Genomic DNA, 15,441 nt, shown 5'->3' with positions numbered 1-15,441 from the left:
CTGGAGCCGTCCCTTGGGCAGTGTCTGTCAGCAATCATCTCAGCAAAACCGCAACTCGTCCTTGCCACCCTCAGCCTTTGGCTCAAGTTGGAGTACCGGCTTATTTTGGTTAGCATAGGAACACCTGGCATCTGAGATCGACCAGCTTGGCAACTCGGTGCTTTTTCATGCCCAGATTATACAATAACTTCTGTCAGCTTCCACTGCATTTGAGTCCCATCAGTCCTCTTCCAGAGACAGAAGACAGCAAATTCAAAAGCTAACAGCGTATCTGACCAGTAGCATTGACGGCTTTCAACATTATTTATTTAACTAAAATCACACATCTGTAATGATATGCACAAGGATTATCTACAGTTTGAACTGCCTGGAGAAGGTTTCTTTATTTATGTCAATGAGAAAACGTGTACAAGAACCAGGAACTATTTACAACGGCAAAAACTCTTTCCGCACTCTTCATTGCCAAATTCTGCCAAATTTGTGGAGTATTTATAATGGGATAAGAAAGGCAGCCACAAGGTTAGCTAGATGCATATGTATGTCACTGATGTACAGATAGGCAAGTTTGATACCAAGAAATCCGCAATACTTTCCAGGTTGAAGATACATCTGATCTTTTCATAGACTCTTAAGGCCATAAGGGAGCACTAAGATAATACGACCTGACCTCCTGAACAAACAGACCACAGGACATGTCTGACTTAATTCCCTGAAGTACAGCACACCTACCCTGAGGGAAGCGGTATATGGTTAGGAGATACAAATCAGTTAGCTGAAGGCCAGCTGAGAAAGGAGAGAGGTTTCAAAGGTACAAGGGCTGACAAGGTCAATCTATTAATTCCATTAACATGTTTCAATTGTATTTGGGAAAAAAAAGCAGCACTGGTTAATACGGTCTTGGTGACAACGCAGCAGGGATGGGCTTCGGTTAGGTAACACGAGGGCCTCAAGGGCTCGCAATTGGAGGTGAGGAAATAATAAGAGATGAGGCTGTAGCTCAAAGGAAAGGAGTCATCAGAGGCCAAAACTGGAAAACAAGTGGGAGTTGAAAACAAAACGATAGAGATAAGGGCATTTAGCACACAAAGCGGTAGCCGCAGCAGCTCAGGTGGCACAAAGAGGTCACAAGGCCAGCAGTGGGACTGGGAGACAAGGGGAGCAAACTGGAAAGCGTAGAGCTAGGAGAAAAACAGCAAAAGAGGCACTTGAAATATCTATTTTCTCTTTCATTCGTACTACGTTTTGCTAAACGTCTACGTGTTCCAGCAGAGTTTAATGCAGTCCTTTCGCTTATCTTGCTTACCTCGGAGATTAATGATCCTCTTGAAAAATAATGTTCTGGCTCGGGTAACTACCTCGAGCAGAACTAAACACCAGATCTGCCCGTCAGGGAGACAGTGTTAGTCCTTCACCCACGTTCACTTTGGGATATCACGATCATTTGACCTTGCATGCCCAAGCACACACTACTCCCATACGTATGTGAGATCTTGACATGAAAATGTACTGAAGCCTTTGTGCGACACTGAATTCGCACTAAAGAGAACGTGATACTGTAACTTGAATGTATCTCTAATACTTACAAAATTTGTATAGCTTTGAGAAGAAACCCTATTTTAGAACACCACCAAAGGCGATGCACTGTGCCCCACGAAAGGCGTTACTGCTTAGCAGATTTCTTATCTTGAACCTCAAATGACGCAGTAGCATTAAGGACAACCAGGTAAGCATCAACATCCAAGTAAGCAGCAACATCAACCAAGTAACTGTGTGTTAGATACTCTCCAGATACTTGTAAATAAGGAGGAGAGGGGAGAACAATCAAGAGCCAAGATGCCACCTAACCCATTAGGTGACACCAGCACAGGTTCAACTGTAGCTCAGGCTTCTCTGCCAGACCTTTCTCCAACTCAACAGTCTCCAGTGATGAAAATGCCACACATTCTCTGTTGGTAATTACTTGAGCTGCTAGCTATCCTTACAGACGGAGTTTCTGAATGGCTGACCTCAACCTCCCTTTAATACAACCTAAACCAAATGTTTATTGTCCTGTCAACAGCGTCCATGGCTTCAGAGAAGTCAAGAATCGACTGTTCTCAAACTCGTACTTATTTGACGGCAAACTGCCTTTGCCCTCGCTTGTTCAAACACCAGCTGTACGCTGCATGCAGTATCTTTCCTTGATCGAAAGGCTTCAAAACAGCCTAGATGAAGCTGCAGCATGCCGGCTTGAGCCTCACCCACACTATTTCTGCTTCTGCTACAAACGGTAGCAGTGCTGCAGGAGATTTTCCAAAAACTTGACAGTAACCCAAGACAACCCTGAATAACGTCAAGTACTTTGGACACATGCACGCAGCCCAGAGCCTTCACTAGTCATTCAAACACAAATAATGCTTCAGCCCAATCCTGACATCAGCTAAACCGGGATAACCAGAGTGACTGCGGCAGTCAAGTCACTCCAGTTTTGCATGGCAGCACGCTCTAGCTTGGGTGGTGGGAGGAGGCAAGCAATGCAAAAAGATCTGACATGAATCAACAAACAAGGAAAACTGAATAATTGAAGCTTGGCAGATGGAGCCCAATCCTGGAGCGAGAGGGTGTTTGCTCTTACACAAGGCCTTGGTAAGGCACCGGGAAGGAACCTTTTTATTCCATCAGGACGGGACACACGAGCAATCCACCTGGAATAAGGACGAGACTCGGGTCAAAAGCACACGACCTCCCTTTTCTTAAGCCACACGGCACAGCCGTTACTTCAATCCTCAGCACACAGACTTTTCTGAAGTATGCGGTACTCCCAGTACGACAAGTAATGCTACTGCTGCTCTCCCAATCCCTTCACCAAAGATGCCTATCTCCATTTTCACTAGCCAGAGGGCAGCTGTTTACAGCCCAGTCCAGCTACTTTCAAATTACAGTGCCCTACTCTTCCAAGATTGTTATTGGTCTGGTTCTTTCTCTGTTTACGACCCTGACTTTATAAATTGTTTATCCTTCGGCTATTAAGACCTGCATTGAGTCCTGAGATGATTCTGCCTTTGGAAGCCAAACTCCCACTCATCTGGAGTGGAAACAAGACAACGGACGTGAGCCTCATTCACATTACAGTCACTTTATACAGCACCGGCAGGATACAATAGCTTTAAAGAGGATGAAAATGCCATCTTCCCATACATCCTCCTTACACAGCTAAAGAAGTGCAAAAAAGCTTTACTGAAAATGAAAATTGGGCCCAACACGTTTGGGGATTTGCAGTGAACTAAATCTGCTTTCTAAGACTTTGGAATGCAGATATTGTATTGTTTTGCCTGCTTTATTCTTTTCCTTTATCTTACCAGTCCAGAGCTTTGATTTCAAATGAGACTCTTTTATCATGCCTGTGTGGTGCCCAGAACAAAGGAGGATGGGGAAGAGTGGAAAGGGAAGGCCTCCTGTCTTCCCTGTCATAAATAATAAGATCCTGCAGAGCATTTAGTCCTTAAAATGGACTATAGCTTCTAGGAGGTTTTCTGAACAAATACGAACAGATGAGCCATGGCCACTTGCAAAGTGTCTACTAGGATCACGGTAACTACTCTCCCTGGGAATTTTATTTTTCAGACTGTGCATTCACTGCCCTGGGGCTCCAGCAAACAAAGGACTAGCATTTTTAAACAGGAAGCCCTTTTCTCCTGAACAACAGCATCAATAATATTTATGCTTAAGAATGCATCCTATGCCCTCCGAGTGCCAGTCTGGGGAGGGAGGGAAAACAAAAAGATAAAGTGATATGCAAAAATCTATTGAAATTCAAATTCTAGACATTCCCATCTGTCAGCTGCCTCTTTGGGAGCTAGGTATAAATCTGAGCAGGAAGCACTGATCTCACATCTCTGCAACCCCCAGGACCGTGGGGGCATACTTGACTGCGCCGGAGGGGGCTCGCAAGCTGAAATTCTTTCTGCCCTGGGATTTGGGTGGGAATCCTCATACAAATCATCCCAGACATGAAAGAGGCTCCCTTTAACAGCTCCGGCTTGCTACGCACCCATGACCCTAGACTAAGTCCAATAAAATAGTTTACAACTATGGACCTAGCGAGTAGAAAGGCGCAATCGAAACCTGAAGTCAGAGATTAGCAAAAGGGAAACAGAAGTAAAACAATTAGCAACGGGGCGGGGGGGGGGGGGGGGGAGTACGCCGTGTTAATTAGTCTTGAGTTGTCAAGAGAAGCCAACCACCAAGCCGGGCAACCTGCCCACAGGCACAGATCCCTGAGGATCTTCTCTCCCAGCAGAAACAAACGGGTCCACAAGCGGCAGCCAGGGTGTCGGATGAGAGAATTAACCGAGTAACAGGTACTTTTTTCACCTGGCTAAAAACGTGATGTCAGGCTATCGCCTCGAGAGCCTCGACTGCCTTGCCCCGGCCTAAGAGCGGCTCTGCTCCAGGTGCGACGTGGGGATGCAGGCGTCCTGCCCGCGCAGCCCAGCATCGCTCTGCCCACCTTTTCGGGGAGGTCGGCGGGCGCCTTATAACTCCGCTACGTGCGAAGCCACCTCTTGGCCAGCGAAGAAAAACCTTCATTCCAAGGCATTTAATTCTCCGTAAACCGCGAATTAAAGAGCTGGCAAGTTACTAAGCAACAAGTGGGGGGGGGGGGGGGGGGCAGGAACCTAAAAATACGCTGCGAGTCTTACATAAGAAAGACGCTAATGCGAGGCAGGGCGCTGGGGGGGGGGGGGGGGGGGTTTAATGATATTAAAAACAAAACAAAACAAAACAAAACAAAAAAAAAAAAGAGAGCCCTTTCTTACCTTCCTCCTCTCCTCGCCGCCCGCCAGAGCACCTCTCCGGCGCTGTCCCCGGGGGTCTCTCGCCCAGCTCTGCCCGCCCCCGGCCCGAGGAGGGGGACGAGCCGCAGGCGGAGCCGCCCGGTGCTGGGTGGGCGCCCTCCCGCCGCCTCTGCGGCTGCCGCCAGGCCCCTCCCCGCCGAGCCCGGCCCCGGCCGCCCGGCTCCGCCTCACGCAGGTGCCGCCTGCTCGGGGCCGGCGGGTTCCCGCTCAACCCCACTGGAAAGGCCGCGGCCTGGGCCTCGCTTCCCCGCCCGCCCCGGGGCCACTTCAGGCCTCGGTGGGCGAAGGGTGAGGAAGAGGAGGGGGGTGGGCGGGTGGGGAGCGAAGCTGGGCTCTGGTAACCCACCCACCGCCTCTCCCTCAATCTCTGTTCTCGGGACGGAGAGGGGCTCGCCGTCCTCTCGGAGCTTGCGGGTTCCTGACCGAAAACAGACTTTGCGGGTGGCAAAGGACGGGGCGAGGAGAGCCGCGCTCGAGTCCGTCCGGGGTTTTCTCGTTCCTCTGCCCCTTCGCGTCCCGATAAACCGGAGGGGATCGCCGCTTACTGCCCGGTTTCGTCCAGACCTCAGGGGTCGCGCCCGCGCCATCGTTTTAAGCACGGGTCTCTCGCTCGCGCCGCAGATCCTCAAATCCACGCGAAAAAAAAGGCCGTCTCGGCGCGTCCGAAAGGCAGGGAGAGACGGTGAGCGGGCTGGAACGCTTCGACGGAAGCGTGTCCAAACTTGCGGACTGGACACGGGCACACGTGAGCCCCATCTGCCCCTGGGGACAGCAGGGACACTCTGCACCGAGGGTGTCCTTTCTCTTAATCTAATTACAGCGCTAAAGAAATCATGCCCCCTCCCGCTCTTGAGCGGCTGTTAACCCGCGCGCTTTGCGGGCGCGTTGATCAGATCCCTGAAAACAAACTCAATCAACAATTCTCCGGGAGTTCTGCCATTTAAAAACAAAGCAAAATGACACGGATCATTCTACGGTGACCTAGCTTACAGCCCAGCTCCAAAAAACTCCGGCATCAGCACAACGCGCTCCAGAGCAGAAAGCAGAACGCACCGTAACTTGACTTTACCACCAGCTACGGCATCCCTGCTCAGCCCGAACCAAGGCCGGCACCCAGCGGCAGGGACAGAAGCCGAGAGGGTCACGGGGCTGGAGAAACTTCAGCCCGGGCTTCCAGCCTTTTCCTGGTGCCAGTGAAGCTGGTGGCATTACCTGCGTCGGTCATGTGCTCGAGGAGTAAATACTGCTGCTGTTCTCTTTAGCCACGCTGACCCCAAGCTCCTCGGTTCGTACGAGGCTGCAGTGCCGTTTATCAATCTCGGTAACTGCTGTCACACACTTTAAAGTGTGGGCTCACTAGATAAATTGGACAACCTCTGGGTCAGAAGGATGAGAGAGGAATCTGCTTCTGTTTATGCAGACATCTTGATGATCAGGAGGGTAAAACTCATTTCTTTGGTGTTCACAGTTTCTCCTCAAGCAAATGTGTTATTTTCAAAATTGCTTGGTGACTCATATCTCCAAACAATGCTTGTTCTCCAGCTACTTATTACACTTGGTATTTATTACTGGAATTGTTTTGCTTGGACAACCACCATACTAACACATTACTTTTTTCCTTAGCAGCCAAGCCTGACTCCTAAATCCGGTTCTATACGTGCTTATGTACAATTCTGATTAGAAAACCTTCTTCCTGATACCAACTCCAGGCATGTTCTTCCTATCAAACCCATTGATAAAAGTTGGTAGAATACCAACACAAATGGGGAATGAACACAACAGAAGCAATCCTTTTCAAAATTTACATGCAAAATGCACATACAACAATTCAAAATAGCAAAACATTATACAGGACTGCAGACTAGTAACACTGTCAGCTACCCAGAACTGCCAGGATGTGTTATATGGTTCCTCCATCATGTTTGTTTTTGTTTTGTTTTCTTTTCTTTTTTAATGTAGGCCAGGCAGAATCCTGCAAGGCTGATAAACCACATTGTGACAAACTGTTCCGGTTCGCCCACTTTGCTGGTGCACAGTTTCCAACTAGTGCCAGAGATCGCACAATCCTATTTTTGCTAATCGGAGCAGGAACAGAACAGCTGCACCACCAGTAACACAGAGCTCCCTCAACTGTACATTTGGGTATTACCTCTGAAAATCATGGCTCTGGTGATCAACAGTGCTTGAGGAGGTATTTTACTACGTGGTGTACCATGGCACACGCTTTCCCCTACCCGCACTTTGTTTCCTATAAAGAAAAATACTTAATGCTTGTTACAAAACGCCTTTCTTTTAGGAATGAAACCTGAGCAACCAGGGATGTGGCTCTTCTGCACCTGGAAATGACAAGTCTGCGTTTGGCACAGCGCTGCATCACGGCTAAAGAGCTTGTTCGCAACACCACACGGACGTTAACTCCTCTGGCTCTGGAGCTTACGGGGCTCTGCCCCAGACAAGGGATCTTTGCCCTCCCCTGTACTGAATGGTACGGGGATGCCCTCTCGCTGCTTCTGAATATTTGACTGAAAACAATAAAATAATCTTCACATGTGGGTCTCATTTTCTGTTCCTAATTTCTTTTGCCAGACGATTTTAAGGAACAAAAGCAAGCAAAAGAGATGCATTCTCCCCTATTTACGTGTTCATCAGCTTGCAGTGAAGCAGAAGAGGTAGATAATGAATGTTTAACTTTTAAACACAGCTAACAAGGCCGAGCATTTGAGATCATAGACAAAAAGGCTGCATCCACACGCTTGTCGCAAATCCAATCCTTACAGCATCCTGAAGTTTAACCTATCCCCCAAAAGTTGTTTCAGATAGAAGTACTGGGAAGGCAGAGTAACCTAAAAAATGTTACTAATATACCCTGTAGCTTCTTCCACTTTCTGGTTTTGCAAATTCAACCACTGAAGGAAGCTTCAAGCCATTATTAGACGTTAGGCAGCCAGTATTTTTCAGTGCTGCTTCTTACTCAGCGAGATTTATCCTGCAATCAAATACTCTCAAAAAACACAAAAAAGAACTCCCCAAATAAACATTCTCCCCCCCCCCCCCTTTTTTTTTTAAAAGAGGGTTTTGGGGAGAAACTACGATTATGTATGAAAGCAGACTGGGAGATTAAAAAACCCCTGACAGAACAGCACACCATGCAATAGACTGCCATAGGATAACCTCAAATTGATTTGCTTTGATTCACAGAGCTCACAAAAACCAGGTTTGACATAAAGGTATCTCATGTCACAGAGTACCTGGACAATCATGTGGCGACTCGCTCTTTTGGTGGACGTAGCCACAGTCTGCCATGGCTTTCCAGGTTTGCAAGAAAAATATTCCATTTACAAAGGTAAAAAACACGGTTCGGAATGATGCAATACATAGCCAAGCAGGTAACAGGACTTTTGCTTGCCTTTCCTTTAGCAAAAGCAAGTTCCCATGAGAACAAGTCAAAGAATTCGATGCAAGCTTCCCACTGCAGTTACAGGATTAAATGCTGAAGAAGAATGAGCACGGCACTGACACAAGTTCTTAAATGAAATCCGGCAGATGAAACTTCAGCTCAGCAAAGTCTTCTGAATTAATCACAGACACAGGCTGATTCATGAGCTAGCGAAGCAAGCTCTAAAGGCCAGAGTAACGCTATGATCTGCAGTTTGCGGCAGTTAAATTCACTACCAGGGAGCGGGGAAGAAAGGAGGGAGGACAGAGAGAGATGGAGAGACAGAGAGGGGCAGAGGAGTAGTTTTGCCTTGGCTGCTTGTGTAGGACTTCTGATGGAAACACGCCACAGATCTTCTCCAGGCAGCGGCCAACGTGCCTTTCTATGTGTTCACTTAAGGATCCTCCCAAAGATAGACCATAGCTGTGCCCAAACCAAGACCTTCTGAGAAAGCCAAACAAACATTACGGGTCTGCCGGCACATATTCTCCAGCTCCGCTCACTTTTAACATTAATTTATAGTTTCACACAGCCACCTTCTTGCAGATGTAGCAAGAGCACCGATCCCTAAGGACATCAGTGATAGCCAGATGGAGTCAGAGCCCAAGCATCGCTCCTCTGCGTACAGAGATGTGACGGTGCAGCTGCTCAGCCTCTGTGAACTTAACAGGACCAGGTTTTAATTGGAGATTTGAGATATGCACCAGCATGACCCTTGATAAATCCGTATGCCAATGCAAGAAGAGATCAGAGCTATGTGCTATCATCTAAGGTTAAAGCTGCCTGAAAATATTCCTGAGCTACAACTTGGCTCCCACACTAATTTACAGAATTATTCAGGAGAAAAGCAGAGGAAAAGCAGAGCAGAACAAACTACCTTTTCCCATGATTTCAAAGCTCTTAGCATAACTGCAGAGTTTTGCTCAAGCCAGCTATTATTAGAGTTAAGTCCCATTTTGACAGAGCTTGTGAGAAAGGAAAAAAATACGTCGTTTAAAAATAACAAACCCCTCCAACCTGAGTTAGTGGAGAGCAGGCAGAGTGAGAAAGAAGCACAGAACATGTGAAAAGAAAGCCGGCCTTATTAATAGCACATCGGTGCCTCCAACACCCCTGCACTCAGCCAAGTTTTACCGCTTTATTTCACAAGTAGTCATCCTATTTCGGTGGATTCAGCCTCTCAAAAAAAGGTTAAGCATGCCAGCCCCAAACCCCGTGAATCTTTCCGTAACAGAAACATTAATACATCTCTTTCTTACCTACACAATACACAGATCTACATAATTATTTCTGAACTGATGCGTACAGACCGCGCACAGACCCATACGCCACGCTTGTTCGTTTTCTTTTCCAATTAAAATTCCCCAGGAAACATGGCCAAGACTTGCCGCAAAATTACCTGTCAAAATGCGGGAAGCCTGAAGCTAGTGCCTACGGGTTCAACTTCTTCAGAAAGCCTCAGAGGCTGCGAGTGACCACACACGAGGAAGAAACTGCACTACAGGGAATACAGAAATTAATCTGTCTCTTCCTCCTACCTGTGTTTCAGGCATCTCCCTGTGACTTCAGGAGACGCCAGGCTGATTTCCAACGCTTTAATTACACCAGTGGTGCCTCCCTGTGGAGATGCAGGATATGCTGGGAGAAGGTGTTTCTCAACTGGCAGAGCTCTGCTGCTCCCCTTGACACGACCGACGCTGACAAAAGGGCTCTTCTGCCAGGACAGCTGTGCCTACACCCCGACTGGGTGTTTAGGGTGGTTTGGTTTTGTTGGGGTTTTTTTTTGGTTGTTGGGTGGGTCTTTTGTTTGTTTGTGGGGGTTTTTTGGGGTTTTGTTTTTTTTTTTTTCCAGATAAGCTGCGTCAGCTCTGGGCATGATCTTTTTCATACTTAGAGCAGACTCAGCAATGCCAGAAAAAACATTAGTGCAAATCTGGCCTGAGGTTGGAGACAGAGGCCTCATTCACTGATGCCCTGCACCTGCGCTATTACTGATATTGTACAAAGAAGCCAAAAGGTCACCAGAGCAATCACCTTTTTCGCTCAGCTTGCGCCTGTGCGAATAATTACACGGGGTACAAGGCGATGCTCATGTGCAGTAACTTATCCCTGTAAACTACTTGCTTTGCACACATGACATTTGTTTGTGAAATTACAAAGGCTCCCTTTCTTGGGGGTTGGGAGGGAGAAGACAAGCAGGTCTTGCAACAGATTAGAAAACTCTCCTTTTACTTTAAAAAAGGCAATAAATGAAATGGCAAAACCAAACTGTATCCTTCTCCTCACCTTGGGTCTCTAGAGCCTGCAGACGCCCTTCTGGTTTAGTCCAGACCTCTCTCCTGGTCTTCCCCCAAACCATGGGGTCTCCTGCCCTGCCAAGCTTCCTCTGCCTCCGACCCTGCTTCCCCTGGACCCTTCAGACACAGCAGTAATACCCAAATCCCTTCTCTTCTACAGGTAAAACGCCATGCTTTCAAATCCAGGCCTCTTCAAGAAAATGTCAACCAATTTACGCACAAATACCTGATAACCATCAAGACGTGTTTCCATAGCACCTAGGAAACGTTACAAAAATACCTATTTGGTCAGATTGCAAACACTGCATCGACTACGAACGTTACTTCAAACTCCAGATTGCAAACACTGCATCGACTACGAACGTTACCTAAAACTCCATAGAGTCTGTGGGTAAGGAACACAACCAGGGGTGCTTAAAAAACACTGCCAAAATACATGCTTGGTTCTTACTCCTACTGTTGGAAAACATCTGCACTGTTAAAGGATTAAAGGATTAAGAAGGAATAAAAAAAAATACATTGACTTCCTAATGTTATGTATCCTTAGGAACTTATGTGAAATACTTAAAATTCTTGCTTGTCTCTCACTTAGGAGCTAGCCAAGATTTATAGATTTTACTTAGGTGGACAGGACAAGTATTTCAGATTTGCCACTGAAGGCTAAATTCAAAAGCAAGTCACATACAAAACTACATTCTCATAGCCAGAGGTTCACTGCAGCACGCAGAAAAAAAATATTTGACACTTTTTAACTTTGAGAACTTTTTTTACGCTCCACGTAAATCCACTACGTGTCCCAGTTTGGACATGCATACTTGCCCAATGAACAGAGAACCTGTCATTTAGAGTTTCTGTCTATATGTCTTCCTAGCACATAGGCTCTAGGGAGCTGTTCTCTCAAGCTCATACTTTTCAGGCAGAATCACAGATATGGTGCGACTTTCATAGGAGACCAGATGAATCCTGTATATAGCAGCATTTCCACAGATCAGCCCACAGCTCTCGTCCCTTTCTATTTCTGCCAAAAAATGGGAAGGAAAAAAAGAAGGAGGGAAGGATCACTTGAAACAAGGGAGGGAGAGCAAAGAGAAAGGAAGACTCCAAGGAAAGAAAAAACTAACAGGAAAATGCTGCAGCAGTCCTGGTTTGTCCTACAATTCTGTACACCAATTTAAAGACCTAAAAAAGACTAACCACTGCAATAGCGTGTCTTATAGCTGTGCACAGTCCTGGGCAGTCACCGCAATAAATCCCCTTCTCCTAAAACCAGGTAATTTCCCTGCACTGAAAACAAGCAATGCAACATAATTATGGACGACTAAGTTTGGCATTTCTAATGTATCCAATAATGCAAACTACCAGCAAAATAATACTGCTAAAACAATTTTCATTTTTCAAAGCAAGCATCCAACACTTATTACAGAAGTAAAATAAAGCCTTAAAGCCTAGTTAAAAAATAAATCCGCCTTTGGTGACTTTAGAAGGTAACAATGGAAATACAGACAAGGATTTCAGCAGAGGCAGAGCTTTACACATAGGCTACCACAGGAAGATTTGCAATCAGCTGAAATACAATTAGAAAAGTGGCCTGCCACTTACCAAGCACTTAAAATCACTGAATGGCACAAACATTAGCCTCCTTAATAAACTGAAACACAATACCAGCGTTGCGGACAGCAGGACCCAAGTGAGCTCTGACTGGCTGTATTTATCAGCACCACTTCAGTATCAAATATCCATTAACCTATTTGTTTTACACAAAGAATAGATTGGGATGATCTCTGTGAAAGGTACGGTTACCCTGCAAATGCATTTCAACCTCAAGACAAAGGCACTAGATGAAACAGAGGGACGTAAGAGGACAACACGTTGTCTGGACACTTTGCAAGAAATACGCCGTGTTGCCTGCCTTACTGTAAAGCCCTGATCTAGCCTGCAGGAAAACAAAGCTTACACAGTTTGCTACCGAGTCTCTCCTAAAATTCCACTTACATTTTCTTTCAAAGCACTTAGGAGATCCAGGAAAACAAAAGTCCACATATGATTTAACAAAACAAAACAAAACAAAACAATTGAAAACTCCGTTATCAAATACCTCTCAATAACTGACGATCAAATTGTTGAAGTACGTAAAATGTACCAGAGAAATATCTCAGTTCCTTAGTTCCACTGGAACGCTTTAATTTTACCTAATGCTAGTTCTGAAAAGCTGTAGCGACGTTGTCATGCCAATGACAACACAACACAGTTGTTTTCTGCTATCACCGTGCAACTGGGTACACATTAGGGTCATTTACATTGCCATAAAACTCTAGCATTTAACCACATTTCTTTTCCTTCTTATTCAAGCAAGTTCTTTCCTCCAGAACATGGTCAAATAGGGTTTGGCACACACTCTTTGGATGTATCTTTCTGAGGCACAAATCGAAAGCCTGGGAAAAGAAGAACACTTTATATTTAGAAATTCAGCAGTGGGGGAAAAATAAAAGAAGCTAATTTATGATACAGAGACTAATAGCCATGTAGCCACTGATACTGCAGAGCATTCACAGTACAAGGCCGTTATGTTAGGCAGTACTCTTAAGATTTGGACTCACTGACTTTAATGAAATCACTTGCAGAAAATCTTCCCGTAAGAAGGCAGATTCTTAGAATCAGGCATTGGCTTTTCTAGCCAACAGATATTAATCTAAAATTAATAATAAACTATTTCAACTACATCTAGCTTCTGTAACCAAACCTAGGGTGTTAGTAAATAGTTATTGCTACCACATACAGTGTTAGACGTGGTTAGGACACCGAGAGACTAATTGTACATAACGGGCTCTACCTGAGCTCAGCTGGGACTGGTTCAGAGCCTCTGTAACATATGCAGAACCTGGCTTTACACTATCCATCTCCAAATCTGCGCATAATTAAGGTCAGGTGGGAAGAGGGCAGAGGGACAGACAGAAGGCAAGAGAAAGGACAAAGTTAAATTAAAACATCTCCTGGAACAAACTGCAGGAGACTAATAATTTGATTTCTAAGGACAGCAATTAAGAGAAACAGTGCTAGAGAAATCCAGATTTTAGTGTTCTGCATTCTAAGGCGTTGCTTCTCTGGCATGTGCTAGACCTGAAGTATCCTTAACTAGCAGTGCCTATGTGCAAAAAGAAGTTTAAGTGAAGTGAGCCCACAGGATGAATAGCAAAAAAGACGAGCTGAAAAAACACCCAAATCCCAAGAAAACGGGAGCTGCTGCAGATGAAGGTGGATGCTACTGGTACCTGAACTACTGGGCTTAAAGCTGGCTCAGGTGTGACCACAACGTATGCAGTCTAACTCTCAATTCCAGTGCAAACGCACATATTAGGTGCACATATCACTGTAAACAGAGTTTTCACTGTAAAAAAAACAGTTTAAAAAATTATATAAAATAGATCTCAATTTAGGTTGGCAAATGCTAGTGGGAGAATCAGTGATTTAAATATAGCTACAACTTGCACGATAATGGTCTTTGGTATGGTTGGGAGACTAAAGATTTAGAGCTCATTTTCAAAGGCACTCTGTCCCAGTTTCAAAAACGTATTTCAGCCCTTGCCTCCCTACCAGATCTCAGCTCGTTTTATCTGGGGAACCTGAGGGCCAAAAAAGAACTTGTGTCCAAAAACTGCTTCATGAGCCCAGAAACTAACTTCCCCCTAACACAGGCAAAGTCTGAACAGGACCTCAAAGCTTCCGTACTCAAAAAATACGTCAAGTAAGGCCCTAAATTACTAGTACTAGAAGATGTGCAACCATGACCTCTGGTACACAGAAATATTATAAACAAGAACCACCAGTGCAGACCACAGAGGAGCTTTCAGGCATGTGAGGGAGGTGGCACATGATCTCTCTGATGGTGCTCTGTGCGCAGCGATAGCCACATTTCTAGTCTCTGTTGCAATGACATGACTCACAAAGGGACATGGCTGTCAAAAGAAATTAATTTGACGTGAAAAACAAGCAGAACCACTAACGGGCCTTATACCTTTGAGCAGAAGTAGTATAGCTGATCTAGTGCTGAACTCTTCCATCTCACAAACAGCTTAAGAAGGAGAGTGACTCTGAATTCCAACCACCCAGGTTGCATTAAGTAACCAGAAATCTGGCCGTTCTTTGTTTTCATGTTAAAAAGGGCAAAAAGCCCAACCCTGCCTTTATTATCTGAAGTTAACGGCTATTGATTCTTAGCAGGAATGGCATCTTTGAAGGGCTCATGGATTCAAGGAACTTGACTATAAAAAAGGAAAAAATAAGAAAAAAAATCTTTTCTCCGTACCTGTACATCCAAAGGAAACTCCTTGGATCTTACGAGCATTCACTATTCCAACTCCTCCCAAACTTCTTGGCAGGTTATTTATTTATCGGTGGATATAGCCAGTCACAGCAATAAATTTTACCCTCATTCTTAAAAGCTTTACCCCAGTTTAAATATTCCTGGGTCTTGTTGTTGGTTTGGCTATGTGCAGTGGAAGAAGCCCCACCACACGCACTCTCCATGATCATATCTGAAATACAAACCCCGTTCCCCCCTTCCTCTCTACCTTTCTGTCTGGAGAGTATTTGATAATGTTGGCACATGCTCAGGAAGGTGCTCAGAAAGTTGAGTCTTCACACCAGAAACGAGAAGTTTGCTGTCAAATAACATTCCTCTCCTGGAGGAACTATCATGGATAGAAACCACATGCCTGTTTCCCACATTGCAAGGGTATCAGCGCACAGTCTCTATGCCAACAGGCTGGAAGTGTGTATGTGCATGGGGAAAGCATATATATATATATAAACACACACATATTATATATTTTGTTTTATAGATATCTATCTACAGTATTTGCATATCCAGTTT

At 45.4% G+C, this 15,441-nt stretch overlaps 1 protein-coding gene across 6 annotated transcripts in view; it reads right to left on the bottom strand.

The window, feature by feature from the left end:
• Window positions 1-15,441, bottom strand: part of ARHGAP32 (Rho GTPase activating protein 32) — a 252,566-nt gene that overhangs the window by 45,715 nt on the left and 191,410 nt on the right. For 4 of the 6 annotated variants that reach the window (XM_049799524.1, XM_049799525.1, XM_049799522.1 and 1 more), the window contains exon 13: window positions 13,402-13,476. The exons of 1 other annotated variant lie outside the window; for it this stretch is intronic. In XM_049799524.1, coding sequence (XP_049655481.1) covers window positions 13,402-13,476 — 75 coding nt within the window. Of the gene's footprint in view, window positions 1-4,799; window positions 4,913-13,401; window positions 13,477-15,441 lie in introns of those variants that run through there. One more of the 6 variants, XM_049799527.1, reaches the window with a different exon arrangement.

Source organism: Accipiter gentilis, chromosome 5 (genome assembly GCF_929443795.1).
Source record: "Accipiter gentilis chromosome 5, bAccGen1.1, whole genome shotgun sequence".
NCBI classification, from domain to species: domain Eukaryota; kingdom Metazoa; phylum Chordata; class Aves; order Accipitriformes; family Accipitridae; genus Astur; species Astur gentilis.
Note: the sequence above shows the minus strand (reverse complement) of the source record. Positions and strands in the feature narration are given on the sequence as shown.